The 16,908-nt window shown below is 38.8% G+C and overlaps 1 protein-coding gene across 1 annotated transcript; it reads right to left on the bottom strand.

The window, feature by feature from the left end:
- Positions 1–788: 788 nt before the first annotated feature.
- On the bottom strand, positions 789–16,386 carry LOC130222152 (46 kDa FK506-binding nuclear protein-like). Its single transcript, XM_056454816.1, has 5 exons — positions 16,377–16,386; positions 15,980–16,030; positions 5,505–5,636; positions 3,870–4,037; positions 789–1,300 (listed from the first exon to the last, which is right to left on the bottom strand). Exons 1-5 carry the CDS (start codon positions 16,384–16,386, stop codon positions 1,059–1,061), a joined length of 603 nt encoding a protein of 200 aa, XP_056310791.1. The 3' UTR covers positions 789–1,058.
- Positions 16,387–16,908: the final 522 nt, after the last annotated feature.

The following is a 16,908-nucleotide window of genomic DNA, read 5'->3' as shown; positions in this document are numbered from 1 at the left end:
TTGTTTCAATTTCAATTCATTTTTTCAGTAAAATGACAACACACTTGTTGCTGTTTAATATATATTTTAATTGAAACAAATAATATAGATCAACATTGTTGTGGAGACAGAGAAGAATCAGAACTACCACCTCATGTTACTGTACTGTACTTAAAGCAGAAATGAATACAACTTAAGCAGTGCTGAATGTGAAACATTGAATACAGCCATATGGTTTGATTTAGTCTCTGTTATGAGACTGCTGAATAAAAAAAACCACATACAATACACATGTATAGTCACAAACTAGTGTCTATTTAGGAACCCACCACAATATTATCAAACCTAAAAGCTTTTTGTATTTGTACACAAGGAACATTCATATCAGTGTAATTTAAAATGATGTACAGTTGAAGTCAGAATTATTAGCCCCCCTTTGATTTTTTAAAATCTTTTTTTAAATATTTCTCAAATTATGTTTAACAGAGCAGGGAAATTTTCACAGTATGTCTGATAATATTTTTTCTTCTGGAGAAAGTCTGATTTGTTTTATTTCGGCTAGAATAAAAGCAGTTCTTAATTTTTTAAACACCATTTTAAGGTCAATATTATTAGCCCACTTAAGCTATATTTTATTTTGATAGTCTACAGAACAAACCATCATTATACAATAACTTGCCTAATGACCCTAACCTGCCTAGTTAACCTAATTAACCTAGTTAAGCCTTTAAATGTCACTTTAAACTGTATAGAAGTGTCTTAAATATCTAGTGTCTTGAATATCTAGAGTCTTGAAGAATATCTAGTCAAATATTATTTACTGTCATCATGACAAAGATAAAATAAATCAGTTATTAGAGATGAGTTATTAAAACTATTATGATTAGAAATGTGTTGAAGAAATCTGCTCTCTTTTAAACAGAAAACGGGAAAAAGAAATAAACGGGGGGTGAATAATTCTAACTTCAACTGTATGTGGTAAAACTATTTCATAACCATGTCATACATAAAACTATTATGTTCTGTTTCTCAGTTCTTCAAAATTCTCTGCAGTGAATGTTTACAGTACTACATTGTTTCTATTTCTTTTTTTTACTGTTCTTCTTTGTCATTTTTTTTACTGCACCTATACCTGCAAGAATTGCAGCCTTGGCGAGTAAAGACGTTCCTCCTGTAACCACCGCTAAACCCACAGTGGCCACCGCCACTGCCGCCACACCAGCTCCCACCGCCACCGTCTTCGTCATCTTCCACTGGTTTTCGTTCTCTTCTTGTTTCAGCTCCTCCTCAGTGATAATCTCCTCTTCTTTACATTTGGGTGCTAAAAGCATGACGTAAATTGCACAACAGCAGTGAGTTTATATATAGCGCTCAGCATAAATGAGTACACAGATCTCTCATTTATATTAATATTTTCAATAGGATGCTTCACAGCATGTGTTTCCCAACCATGTTCCTGGAGGACCACCGACACTGCATGTACAGGCCTTTCAGTCTCTGCTAATGAGCTGATGATCTGAATCAGGTGTGTTTAGTTTAGGAGACATGGAAAATGTTCAGAGCTGGTGGTCCTTCAAGAACGTGGTTGAGAAACACCCCGTTACACCCCTTACTAATAGTCCCTTTATTAATCTGGGGTTGCCACAGCGGAATGAACCGCCAACTTATCCAGCATATGTTTTACGCAGTGGATGCCCTTCCAGCTGCAACCCATCACTGGGAAACACCCTTACACTACACACTATGGCCAATTTAGCCTACCCAATTCACCTATAGACGAATTACCGGTGTGTAAACTTTCAGGATGCACGTGCAGCGAGGTTGCAGAAAAAAAAACGGGAGCGCTAGCATTTACAGTAAGAGAATGACATCCGATGTGGTACAGAGTTTGTTGTTGTCTTAGAGATAAGTTATATTGATTACATGTTATATATATTATCTACATAATGCTTTCAGTGTAATATAACAGCTCGTCACCCAGTGATAAGCACAGTTATTCGGCAAAATTAACGTTAAAGTGAGCGGCGTTCGTCGGAGAGGTCCATTTGCGATAGCACCCTCCCAATGGATGAAATGGCCAGGCATCCAGCCCCAAATATACAATCTTATTGAAACTCCAAGTGTTTTTGCAAAAGAGAAGTTAAAGGCCTACAAGTCTTTGAAGAAGATTTTTATTTACTAAACCTATATGAAGACACATTTAATTAGGTGAGTGGAGGGCCCTACGAATCTGCCATTATATATCTTTGAAAACAGGTGATAGGTTAAGGCAAAGGGGTCATAAAAGACCATGAGAGAGGACTTGGGGATGCATTGAGAACCATCTGTGTCAGAAAGGCATGAAATGTATACAACACATGTTGAAACTGTCATGTATATTTGAAAAGACACACACTGTATGGGAGAGAAGAGTCCAGTTTAGATGTTTGAAACATAGATACTAGTCATGATTACTGAATGTGAACTGTATGTGGAAAAACGGTGATGATTATATTAGATCTGTACATTATAAGGGCCAACAAGAAGAGGGGTCTTTAAATAGGAGTCGTAAAGGAGTAGGAGGCCTGTTGAACCTGTAAACAGCTGTGAAAACACAAAGGTGGGAGGAAGCAAGGATAAAGGGGATAGCAAATTTAAGGGACACTGGATTTGTCCTGGAGTGAGACTAAAGATGGGTCTGCTCCAGGCTGTCTCTGCTTTTTTGGGGAAATATTCCAATAAAGTATATTCTTCTGATATTCATAACCCCAGTCTGAGCTTGATTCATTAAGAAAACAGCCAGAAACCACAACATCTTTGGATGCCAACAATGTTGTTCTGTGTGGTCATGTGAAAGAAATAATGCGACATGATGACCAGATTCAACACTTTGTAGTGCTAAAAACCGAGGTTCTGCCTAGCCAATAACAAGGAAAGAAGACGGAGCTATACAAGGCCTCATCAACAAGCAGAACGACTGCATTCTGACAGTGAACTGCACCTGTATGGCAGGGTATGTGAACTTACATGTTTACATTTCATTCCAAGCATTCAGTGTCCGCAGTTTAATAAACCATATGTAACTGTTTTTGCTGAAATCATTACTGCAATTAAAAAACCAGTAATGTGTAAGATTCAGCTTAGCCTGAACTTTCCTGATATGACATGAGAACTGCAGAGTCCAGCATTTTTAACTAGGTCCTCACTCCATTCAGCTCTTATAATAGCTGTTAGCTAAAGACGTCTGCGGTTGGCATTAAAAGCAGTGTTGTGTACGCTAAAATTGAAGCTTTCTATTTTTGGGCTTTTGATTTTGGCATCCTACCGCACAACACGTCATGTTTGCTAATTATTTTTGCAACCGGTAGGTGCGGTTGATCCCGTGTGACGTTATGTGTGACGTAGGTTGGTAATTCCCCTATAGCGCATGTGTTTGAACTGTGGGGGAAACCGGAGCACCCGGAGGAAACCCACGCGAACGCAGGGAGAACATGCAAACTCCACACAGAAATAGCAACTGACCCAGCCGAGGCTCGAACCAGCTACCTTCTTGCTGAGGCGACATTGCTAGCCACCTGTTCTACTGTGCCGCCAAAATTAATATGTTGGAGAAAAATATATATTTTTAAATTAATAAAATACTAAATTTCTGTAGATTTTTTTTAGTTTGTATTTTTTGTTTGCAATAACTCATTTGAATTTAAACGCATTAACTTTCTTTTCCTAATGATGTTTGGTGACCAAACTCTTCTTTAAATAGACATAACTGATTAATAAAACTGTTAAGTTCTCAGCTATATTGATAAAATAATCATTTTCAAAAGGTGGTGTACTCATTTACACTGTATTAGACACAATATACAATATAGAGTTATGTAGAGGAAAGTGGCTTTTTTATTGCCAATATATACCTGTAGGTTTCTTTTTTTGGCCCTTTCGATGGCGTGCTTTCTTTTTAGCAGGGACCAGTGCAGGATCACTTGATTGATGAGATTTTAATACCTGTTTGGCTCCTTTTGTGATCTGAGACTCACCAGACGCCGCTTCTGATTTCTCAACGCCCACCGTTGTTTCCTGTTCTGATTTAAATCAAGGTTAATGGAAAAATTTAGACAGAATATTTACATAAAATGTTTACAAAACTGTTTACTAAGTAATTGTTGAATGAAGCTGGTTAAATAAATCCAACATTCACATTTTTATCAATGCCAGTTTCCCTAAGTAAGGAGAAACACTGAAATTAAATGTCAACAAAAAGAAAACAAATTATTTATGACCCGTTTCCCAGTGGTACGGTATGGTACGGTTCGATGCAATACGCTTTTATGGCCGTTTCCACTGTCAAAGGGTACCTAAAAGCCAACCGCACCACTTTTTGGGCACCCTTTGCAAAAGGTACCTATAGCACGACAAATGGGTACCATAAGGCAGAGCTAGATGCGCAAGTGATGGTATTGGTTTACAGAGATACATCACTTGCAGAAGCAGGAGTATGAAAACAAAGGAAGCACCATTTTTAAAAACACAGCCGTGACATTAAACCATAATAATATATACATATAATAACCAAGGCCGGACAAACCTAGTCGTTGTCTTGATGTACAGCCACAAAACCAAGAAGAACAAAATCTGCCGTGTCCTGTTGTAGTTTTACGAGCCCGTCTAAAAGTGCGAGCAGTTTCACTTTCCCCATAGAGCTCGCGATCGCGCTTCTATACTTGAAATAATGAATTTCTTGAGCTGATGATAATAACGTGCACATGATTATTGAAGTGCTTCTGACATCCGATACTTTCAGAAAGGAACAAACGCGAGAGTGAAGCTGGAAAAAACAGAGAAGCCAGAAAAACAGCAGCAAATGATCCTTTCTGCAACCTAAAAGATGAACAAACTGCCATGTTTATTATTATTATCGTCACCTTCTGGACTATTATGAACTCGGGAATGATGGAATTACTCTCTAACAGAGGTTACATGTGCTGGTAAAGATTACAGATACAGATGAGAGGTTTGCACTGACTGTGGGCTATATTTTGTGTTGTTTTTGAACCCAAATAAGGCATAAATGTATCCTGTATGTAGTTTTTCTGTAACTGGTAACATATTGGAGACTGTAAGGGGCTGTATGTGTTCATATATGTTGCATGAAACTGAAACTTTCTGTCACACACCTGTGCGAAAACGCAAGCCTGATAAAGGTGACCCGTACCGACCCATACCGTACCGTACTGTACCACTCAGTGGAAATGGGCCAATATTTCATGTAGATTCCAAAGAAACCCTCACAATAAGACAAGTTTTAAACTTTTCTTCCTTAAGTTGCCAATAAATTTCACAAAAAAAAAGAAAATACAAAACTATTAAGTGGAGCTGAAGTCATTTGTTTGTTTTTTCAAAAATGTGGTCTATTCGTTTAACAAACGTACACATTTTACAGTGAAGGTGAGCAGCTATTTGCTTATAACTGAACACACTGGACATGAAGGTACATTCAGATTCACATATATGAAAGATTGTTGATGGATTGGTTTCATTCAAATACTTACCAAAGGTCACATCCTGATCACTTTCAACATACAACACTTCATGATCACATTCATCATCCTCATCTTCTTCATCCTCATTTTCATTGTCCTCATTTTCTTCATCCTCATCTTCTTCGTCCTCATCCTCATCTTCTATAATTTTACAGAATTTTAAAACAGTTTAATAAAATCCAACATTCAAATGTTTATTTGAAGTGCCTATTGCAGCAGTGTTTCTCAACCAGGTTCCTGGCGGACCAGCAGCACTGCATGTTTTAGATGTCTCCTTGGTCTGTCACACCCATTACAGGTACTTCAGTCTCTGCTAATGAGCTGATGATCTGAATTAGGTGTGTTTGGTTAAGGAGACATGGAAAATGTGCAGAGCTGGTGGTCCTCCAGAAACGTGGTTGAGAAACACTGTATTAGACAGAACATGCAATTTATTGCTATCAGTGTAATTATGTATTATTTAAAGGGTCACACAACACCAAAATACATTATTTAAGATGTTGACAGTCATATATGTGTCCCACGCTGCTAAAAAAACACTATTAGAACACGTATATTTCACTATAAATTAAAAATTGGTTGTTTTTGCGTAATTTCGAGCAAGTTCATTCTTCCGGTTTGAAAATAAATTTTAAAGCAACGTCACGGCGATTAGATTCTTGTGTGTATTCCAGCATGTAGACTGGCTGTCTGTACCGGCGGGTACAACGTGACATCTTACAGCATTAATTCATGAGAAAGACTTCCAAGTCTTTCCAGACCGACAATCAGCGCACTCTATTGTGTACGAGGTGCAACTTTGTTAATATGCATGATAGCTTCGAAGACTATTTTTACCTGTTACAGTGTTCAGACAGCAGAGAGACGCCACATTGTGTTGCCAACCGTAATTCAATAAAGTGGAAGAAGAAGAATTGTTTGGAGACTGAAGGATAGCATTTTCTATTGTTAGATTTTGCTAAACATTCACTAATAAATGCAGCCATGAAGGCTTTTGTTTTAAAGGGTTAACTGCTATATTATGTGCACAAGTATAGGGAAGTATTGCAGGTTGCAGAGAACAGCCCATCCTGTTATCGAGTCTGGATGCATAGAAAATGATGAAAGGTCTGAGAATGACAGGTCGTATGAGCTCTGTGTACGTGCTCTGAAACATCTGCCTTAAAAGGTGAACTGTTAAGAGAAGATACACAGATACCAGGAAGAGGAATATTTGTTTGCTGAATGGTCAAACTGTCAAGACAACACCATATAAGTCAGATAGGGTTGGGGTTAGATAGTGTGTGAGAGACAGTATAAAAAGCATGAAGGACAGTATCATGGGCAGAGGCTGATACAGTAGTACATCTCTCCTGCGCAGAAATTGTACTCTCTAACTTCTTGCATTCGAAAATAAAACTTGTTAATTTTCAATTCAGATCTCCGTCAATTTTTGAACATGCAATGGACTATTTGAGTCCTTCAAGACATGGGTCGTCAGTGTTGTGTTTATAAATGTGCTGCAATGAAGGTTTTGTTTTCATTTCCCGCTCTGAGAGCGCAGCTGGACTCACGTGTGAATTACAGTGGTCTGCTAACATGCAACAGAATTTTTTACCTAAGAGCTTTTCGCATCTGGAAATGGGGAAATCCAGATTTGCCATTCTTTCAGTTTTTATAGACAGGACCTTAGTCAAAATGATTTAGTTACTAAGTTTACAGTACGTTAATATCACTACAATATTTTAGACTGAAAGAACTGCTGTAAATGCTGCTCTCTGAGTGTAAACACCTTAATTAAACTATTACCGTTGTGTAGGATTTTCACCGCATTTTGTAACAGGAAGTGAAGTGAAGTGCTTTGAAATGTGCATTTTTTTTTTATTTAATGTTTGATGTAATCCTAATTAAAAAATGAAAAAAGGGTGGGACATAAAGTAGCCACTCCCCTTTAAAAACAGCCAATAGCATTTGGTTTTCTCAAATGAAAAGCGTCTTGAATGAGGCGGGGCATGTCAGATACTGGGGAGCATTTGACTGGTCATAAGATTTAAAACTGAAGTATGAGGTGACATAAAAAAAAAAATCATTGATCCATTTAGGCAGAAGTGACAAACTGCAAGCTTTGGATGTTTATATCAGGTTTATATCTTCTAAATGTGCCTTTTGTCACTGTTTTGGAGCACACTAAGACCCAATCCCAATTCTACCCCTTAGCCCTTCCCCTTACCCCTAGCCCTCGTTTTGCGCGTTCCCATAAAGGGGTAGAGGTGTCCCAATTCTCATTAGCTTGAAGGCGTAAGGCTAAGGGCAAGGGGTAGATACCCCTTCGAATGAAGATTTTTCAGGACCACGCTCGAAACCAAGGGGTAAGAAAATTTCCTAGAATACACCAGCCACAGCTGCACCCACCCGGAAGTAAGAAGATCCACAACTTAGTATTTTTTGTCATTATTATGAATTTTTACAACAAACAAGCACATGTTTTAATATATTCATAACCGCGTTCATGTTTTACCGTCATGCTTTAAAAAACCACTAAAATAAAAAACGCAAAATTTCGCAATCTATAATCCCTAATATTAACTCCTGTCCAGCAGTTCCACAACATTCTGACACTCAATTACACTGGAATACCCTGTCAGAAAAGTCTAGTGGCTGGGAATGAGCTTTTTACAGTGTCAGCTATAATGTTAATGTTGTTTTAGATGAATATGGCCACTGTGTAAATGCACAGTATAGTTACGATCTTATTGCCACATTATATCCTTATGATAACATAATATATGCCTTCAGTGATTTCATGAAGATAAATACCAAAAAATAGCACAGCTGGATTAACTACAGCAGTCGCCATCGTCTGATATAATATGAAGCAAGAGATCGCTGATGACATCTGATGACGTGTGCAGGTGCTGTAGTGCTGTCCCAATTCTTAGGGGTACATTTTAAAGCCGTTCCTCTTAACACTCATTTTAAGGGCCAAGGGGAAGAGGAAGGGGTACAAAAATAGAATTGGGATTTGGCCTAGCTGATAGATATCCTTAAACCTAACAGACTGAATGTGCGAAATGCTGCAAATAAGAGACTGTAACAGTGTTATAAAGCAGTGCCTTACTCTGAATCGCGGGGACTTTTATTATGGCGGATTGCCGCGCATTGATGTGGAGTGCTTCACAGTTCGGCGCACGGAGAGAAAAGAGTCGAGCGAATTCTGAAGACTCACGGCTGAATATGATTGCTGTTTGTTCCTGTTAGTTTATAAAACTGTGTGCGTCCAGAGGAAAAGTGAGTACTGTGCATTCTGACTGAGTTTAAGGACAATGCTGGAGGAAGTTGTTTAAGTTTGAGTATGCAAAGCTGACATTATGATATCGTGAGGGAGCTCACATTCAGTTAAACTGTTATAAGTTGTTTGCTATAAAGACACATGATGTTCATTTATTTTAAATACTGCATTATGTTCACATTTGGGGATGCCAGTATATGTATGTAATGTGATGTATTAGTATTGTGGATGTAGTAATAAGCACACATTAACAAATATGTTCTTTATTCTGTTTGTTTACACACACACATCCACAAGCTCATACACATAAATGCACGCAAAGGTGGATCTATGCCGTCTTTAAGGAACATTTAAGCACAAGGCAATGGAATCATCATCCAGTATCCATGCCCAATCCATGCATGTTGTTAGAAGACAGTTAAACATACAAGTTACAACTGGCTCTCCCTCTGCATATGACTGTAACCAATAAACCAATCAGCTCAATTCCTTCTCTGGCTTTGGTGTTCTAACCCAGTGTTTCCCAACCCTGTTCCTAAAGGCACACCAACAGTACATCTTTTGGATGTCTCCCTTATCTGAATCATTCATTTCAGGTTTTCAAGTCTCTTCTAATGTTCTGATGATTTGATTCAGGTGTATTTGAATTGGGAGAGATTGGAAATGTGTACTGTTGGTGTGCCTTTAGGAACAGGGTTGGGAAACACTGTTCTAACCAACACACCCAGACCAACTCAATTACCCTATTTAAGAGCTAGCTTTTACAGTCCTGAGCTATTGTCAGTAACACTGAAACTAACATCTAAAAATTGTTATTTTAGTTTCGTGGGACCTTTAAGTCTTTTCAGATTGTATTGTCGCTCATCGCAGCACCTTGAAACTTCATTGGCTGTTTATGTCCAAACAAACATTTCAACGATTTTATTTGTTTTACGAAGTGCAGGAGATCCTGACTGACAATGTGGGGTTTCTTTACAGAACTGTTTTTTTTTTTTTTTTTTTACTTTATGATAAGCCTCTATTTGTTAACATCACTTAAACTAAACGGATAACGAGAACCACTTATAAAGCATCGGTAACCTTAGGTCAGGGGTGTCCAAACTCGGTCCTGGAGGGCCGGTGTCATACTGAGTTTAGCTCCAACTTGCTTCCACACACATGCCAGGAAGTTTCTAGTATATCTTGTAGGAGCTTGATTAGCTGGTTCAGGTGTGTTTGATTAGGGTTGGAGGTAAACTCCCCAGGACATTGGCCCTCCAGGACCAAGAGTGGACACCTCTGCCTAGTATACCAAGTGAAGTTGTACTGTTTAACTAATTAAAATAACTTGTAGCTATTTCTTGCTGTTGAAGTTTGTTTAATCTTTAATGAACGGACACTAATAACACCTCATTGTAAAGTGTTACCAGTTGTACTTTTAACCCTTTTGCAATTGTAAACATTTGTTTACTCTGAACATTTATGAGTAATAAAGCAGTAAACAAAATATAGACTTTTTGTAAATAATGGTTATAAAAGCTTAAGCAATAACAATAAAACAATCGAATTTGATGCCATCATATATGCCTAGTGCATGTATCTTTAAAGTTGTCCATTGATTGTGTAATTATTTTTATATTTACAGCCTTTTGATAATTGCATTGTTGTTAATAAAGAATTAAAGTTTTCCATGTCTCATTGTTTCTCTTCGGAGAATAATACTATAATAGGTGGAGTAGTTTAAATGTATTTGTGCTTCAGAACTAGTAATTTGCCTTTCTGTGTTTGACTTTTCCAATTATCCTAATGCCATACTTCCTTGCCACACTTATACTGTGATTTTTAGTATTGCATTACTTTACTCGTTACTTGCGATAGTAATATTATTATGTTAATTCAAGTTACTTGTAATGTGTTACGCCTAACACTGGTAAATTGCACAAACTGCCCCTTTGATCTAAATACACAATGTGCCATTTGGGCTCTTACATTTGGAGAAAACAGCAAAACAATTGTCTCTTCAAATTTGCAACCCAAGCTCATTGGAAATATGTGCCCTGGGCTGCTTATGCATAAAGTTTTAGTTTTTTGCCCTTTTAAAAGTACTCAAGTGTAGCAGGCCAAGTATTAAGCGGTGAAAGGTTAATTCATTTGCATATTGGTTGTGGGTGTGAAACATAACTTCTAGTAATGCATTCCATGGATGTTTAAGACATGGAAGTTCCGTGGAAGTTTCACGCTCAGCTTATGATTGATTATAAAGCTTGTTTGGCATGCTGTCCCGGGAGTGAGCCCTGAGCTTATGAGATCTTCAAGCTCTGGACTCCCTCTCGTTTGCAGGGTGAGAGGGGAGTTTGATCTCAGATAGATCTCGGTGAAACCCCCCCCCCCCTCTTATTTCCGGCTAATGACAGATATAGGATCTGAGGAGAGGTGTACTTGCTAAGAGCCTGGCTATGGGGCATCAATTAGGTATGTTCAATTTATATTGGTTTCCTCCCACAGTCCAAAAAACATGCAACCTGAGAACCCGAGGAAAACACAGGGAAAATTAGCAAATTCCGCACAGAAATGTCAACTGGTTTAGTAGGGACTTTAGCCAGAGACATTCTAGATGTGAGGCAACAGTGCTAATCATTGGGCCACCATATCACGCATCTGGAAAGGAGGGGGAGTAGGGGTCGATTCTTCAAGACGAACATACTGAAATAAGAAGACTCAGGTTATTTATATTGAGTTAGGAATTATCTGATTGGAGAATTAATCTTGAGCTGATGCGGAACCAGCTGAGAACAGTCATAAGCACGCGATCCTCTCGAAATGAGTTTATAAATAAACTTCACTTGGTGATTTCAATCCTCGTTCAGTCAATATCTTCATCATTATATAAACAGTGTGATGATTTTGTGTCTTCTTGGACGCTCTTAATGCTTCCTCACTGTATATGTTTTGTTGTGTGTGATGCGTTGGCAAGACAAGATGAAAGGGGGAAGGGAGGGGAGCTAAGTCAGACCCAACAAGACAAACAAGGGAGGGATAGGAGGGCAAAACCAGGGATGATCAGGAGGAACAGGGACCCTGGCTGACCGGAAGGGAAACAGGAACAGGAGTCCAGGCTGGAAACCAGGGATGAGCAGAAGGGGAAAGTCCAGGGTGGGTTCAGTGGGTCAGGGACCCCGGCAGGGGGCCAGGGTGGAACCGGAGGGACAGTCCAGGGTGGCAGAGGTTCACATTAGGGAGGAGAAGGAGGGACAACCCAGGGAGAATTGGTCAGGGGAGACAAGGCAGGAGGTCTGTGGGGAGCCGGCTGGGCTGGAGGCCTGAGGGGAGCCGGCTGGGCTGGAGGCCTGAGGGGAGCCAGCTGGGCTGGAGGCCTGAGGGGAGCCGGCTGGACTGGAGGCCTGAAGGGAGCCGGCAGGGCAAGGAGCCGGACACTGGCAGGTGCTCTGGGGCTGAAGCTGACACTGGTGGGCGCTCTGGGGCTGTCACAATGACAGAAAAGCAGTGCTCGACCCGAGAAAACTCGAGTCGAGCACAACACAAGACATGACAGGACTAGCCACTAAAACAAGAATTAACAAGACCGAGAGGATCACGTGACACATTCATGAGCCTAGACGCACGCTAGAAGAGCTCCGCACATGTAGCCCTTTTTTCCTTTGGATTTATCTCATTAATTTACATTTGGGGTAGTTTTTTCGTATATATATGTTTTGTAGATGACACACAGTCGGGAACTCGCTTATTCTTCACCATCATCCTCTCCTATAAAGAAGAAAACTAAATCGTCGACCATAACAGGCGGAACAGACATGAAGGATAACATGGCGGCCACTTTGAAGGGATTTGAGGACATTCTGAAAGCTGAACTTGCAGCAATGCGCTCAGAATTTAGCTCTCACATGACAATTCAAAATATGTGTTCCAAAGTGGATTTCTTCACTGGAGAGCAGAGAGAACAGAAAAAGGTGATTAACGAGCACGCTTGGCGCCTGGAATCTCCCTCGAGCAACAAGTGACTGGACTACAAGACCGCAGCAGACGCAGTATCCTCCGCTTTCTAGGTTTACCCGAAAGAGCGGAGTAAAGATGACCCAATCGGCTTTCTGAAGCGATCACTGCCGACATGGATTCCATCACTGGCGAACAAAGAAATAGAGGTTGAACGCGCACACCAAGTTTATTCCAGAGCCTTGTCCGATCACTCCAAACCACGACCTTTCCTATTCAAGCTGCTACACTTCAATGCCAGAAATCTGATTCTGAATGAAGCAAGACGCCATGGTCTGGTTTAAACAGCTTTTTTCCGGATTTCTCTCCTACGATGGCAAAGAAGTGCACTACAATACAGAAGGAACTGAAAGACTCAGGCCTCCAAACCTTCCTTCTGTATCCTGCTACACTAAAGATCGTCATGAAACACGGCAAAATTAAACATCTATATTCTTCGGAGGAAGCTCGCCAGTTCCTGAATTAGTTTTCGGGACTTTCCCCAAGTAGTGAAGTGTCGCAAGGATTGGTTAATACTGAGTAATTTGAGATAGGATTTTAAACTTCTAAATATGGTGGTCTTTCACTTGCTGTTTGTGCTTACAAGCCAATAAAGATATTGTCAATAATACACACATTTTAGGTTAACTGTTACATATAAAATCCGACATTTCTGTTTTTCTTAAAGAACAATAGGTCGCATGGCGGTGACTAACATTAATATACGAGGTCGTCATATCAATGTCACTGACTAAAAGTAGGGTGGACGACACTCCAGGGTTAGTTCCCACCCTTGGCTGTAACAGTTCTTTGGGGCAGGTTTTATTTATGTTTTTCTTGTAGGTGCATTAAACAGGTTAAAGGTAGACTTCAGATAATGCAAGTGCTGTGTTTCTATTACATCTTATCCATCCGATTTACTTTGTTGTTTGATGGTTATGACTGCGTTGAACACTTCGCTGTAATATTAATGGCATCAATGACTTACATAAGCTCATAAGTTTCTTGAATGTATTACAGCAAAGAAAAGCTGCCTTAGTTCAGGAATCTCATCTACAAGAGGAGGATATTCATAGGTGCAACAATAAATATTATGAGGTGGTCTCATTTGCTGCATCTGACAATAAAACTAAAGGAGTGTTAATCATTGCTAGAAGGAAAATTTATGTATCTATATTTGACAGACAAGGTGATAATGGGGGTAGGATAGTTTGAAGACTGAGATTGATAATAGGAAGATAGCTTTTATTTCAGTTTATGCCCCATGTAGCCCAGACCACAATTTATCCGATTGTCAGTTAATAATGGGAGCAGATATGAATACTGTAATGTCCCCCGACCTTGATAGGTCAGTTAATAAAACCTCTTTTTCACAAACAACTTCTTCTTTACATCTTAAACAGTGTATAAGCTCATTTTCGTTAGTGGATACATGCCGATTATTTAATCCTTCTCAAAAATCATATACATTTTTTTTCTGCCCGACACAAATCATATTCACGTATTGACTACATTTTTATTTCATCTTCCATGACTACAATGATACATCATGATATCTCCCCCGTTTCTTTGTCTGATCTCTGTAGTAATTTTGTGAAGCTCCCTTGATCTTGGATCTTTTCCTCAAAACATGAATGTGGCTATATATATATATATATATATATATATATATATATATATATATATATATATATATATATATATATATATATATATATATATCCTTGTTATTAAAAAAAAGATAAAGACCCCTTATTATGTTCTAATTACCGCCCACTTTCAATCGGCACAGACCTCTAAATTTGTGCAAAACTCCTTGCCAGCCGTTTAGAAGGCCATATGACCAAACTTGTACATCACAACCAAAAAGGGTTCATTAAATCCCGCTCTGCTTCAGATAATCCACGAAGACTTTTTCCACATAATCTCTTCATCTGAGTGAAGGAATTCTCCTTCCGCTATACTATCACTCGATGCAATGAAAGCCTTGAACTATTTAGAATGGGACTATTTTATGGGCGGTACTTAGTCATTTAGGTTTTAATCCAATTTTTTTTTAAATGATCAAAATACTGTATGCTAATCCCACAGCCACTATACTCGCAGGTCATATAATCTTCACAACCTTTTTCTATTGGAAGAGGCACACATCAAGGGCGTCCTCTCTCTCCACTATTATTTGCTTTATCATTAGAACCACTGACCCAAGCTCTACGTCAATCAGAATTAAAACTTCCCATTTCAATTAGGAACACCTCACATCACATATCACTATTTGCCGACGATGTTTTACTTTTTTTTAGATAAACCAGCTCAAACAGTCCCCCACGTTTTAACATTCAGTAAATTTAGCACCCTATCTGGGTATAAAATTAATTGGTCGAAGTCATCTCTGCTTCCTATTAACTTCAAAATACAGTGAATAATTATTTATTACTATACGTTTTTTATTAATATTCAGATTGTTGTATTGGCAAATGCTTAAAAGGCTTGATAGGCGGTTTATTTTTAAACACAAAAATGTTCACGTTAATCTGGCCTACAACATGCTGACATACTGACTGTAAATCCATTACAGGCCTGTTGCTTTAAATGTCGCTTTAAGCTGAATACTGGTATCATAAAAAAATATCTAGTAAACTATTATGTGCTGTCATCATGGCAAAGACAAAAGAAATCAGATAGTAAAACTATGTGCTGAAAAATCTCTGTTAAACAGAAATTGGGGAAAAAAATATAAAAGAATTAAAATGTAACAGAAGGGCTAATAATTCTGATTTCAGCTGTATGTTACATTGCAACTACATGTACATGTCAGCTTCTCCTCATTAGAGTATTAGTATGCTGTAAGTATGTTAGTATTAGTGTAAGTAGACATGAACTTTCTCAGTTTCTTAAAGTCAGGAGAATGTTGTTTGGGCAGTGTCAGCAGATATTAAGCAGACAACCTGCTAATACTTAAATAATAATACGTTGGCATGTAGTTGCCATGTAACTTGCACAAAATGGCCAATCTAAAGTGACCTACGGAGGCACCCATGTGCACAAACAAGAGTTATTAAAGCAGAAGATAATTACAGTTTTAAAATTCATTAGTTCTTACAACTTTATTGTGGATGCTCATTTTAACGTGGATTTTAACTCAATCATGAGTGTGTGTTCTCTCATATTTGTCTCAATTCTCTCAGTTCCTTCTAGTCAAATAAAAGGTCTAGCAAAAGCACATTTGTTTGAGGATGTCTCTCACCTAAACAACAGCTGGAAATAGAGATGTCGTCCAGGTCTTCTGCAATAAAATCTGAAATCACACAAGAGCTCAGCCAGAACATAATTCAATCTCATTTCTATGGCAAATAACAAACAAGCTTTATAATCGCACAACAAGAGGAAAACTAATGTTGTTAAGTCAAGTGTCAAGAGCTCAAATAAAACAAACACAGATCACTATAAATAATGGTGACCAAAACAAAAGCAGTTTTTGGAAATAAAACATCTAGCCTCTGTTTAGTATTTATTTGAAATAAAAATTTTGAATGAATTATTGCATGTGTTATGATGCTGCCATTCATCAGGACTAGTATAGAATTGAATGATATAGTATCAATCTGTAGTTTGTAACTCATATTAAATTAATTGATACTGACCTGATGCCATTGTGTCTCCTGCAGTCACTCAGAGGCTCTCAGCGTTTGTATGAGTTTGTGAAGTGAATAAGACAAACTGAAAGCATCTGCAAGTGCATCACACCATAAATATGATGGGATGGGGTGTGTGTGTGTGTGTGTGTGTGGTTGGAGGGGGGGAGGGGGGGGGGGTTATTAATCACGTAGTACAACACATCTCCCTCACTTAGTCAATCAGGTTGTGAATTGTGGTCACCTCCATACCTGCCAATACTACTGTTTTTCCTGGGAGTCTACTGTATTATTCCTCCCGGAAACTCTTGTAATTTCACCCTACCCCCATCCCTTAGCTTTTTGGTGTAATCTATAACACCCCCGGATCACCGACTTTGATATAATATCTGATCGCAGGCTAAAACCTGGTGCATAGTACAGACCAGGCACCCCCCCCTCCCCCCCACACACACATTTTTTTGAATTTTCCAGTAAATGCCCCTTGGAAAGTATCTGCACGGTACTGGTACAGACACCTAGACATCCCCCACCCCCGGTC

This window comes from Danio aesculapii, chromosome 1, assembly GCF_903798145.1.
Source record: "Danio aesculapii chromosome 1, fDanAes4.1, whole genome shotgun sequence".
Lineage (NCBI taxonomy): Eukaryota > Metazoa > Chordata > Actinopteri > Cypriniformes > Danionidae > Danio > Danio aesculapii.
The sequence above is the reverse complement of the archived record's forward strand: the minus strand, read 5'-3'. Positions and strand labels throughout refer to the sequence as shown.

Coding starts and splice junctions, on each gene's coding strand:
- LOC130222152 (XM_056454816.1), bottom strand. Junction 4,038..5,504: donor TGATCAGGATGTGACCTTTG/GTAAGTATTTGA, acceptor GATTTAAATCAG/AACAGGAAACAACGGTGGGC. Junction 1,301..3,869: donor CCAAAAAAAGAAACCTACAG/GTATATATTGGC, acceptor TCATGCTTTTAG/CACCCAAATGTAAAGAAGAG.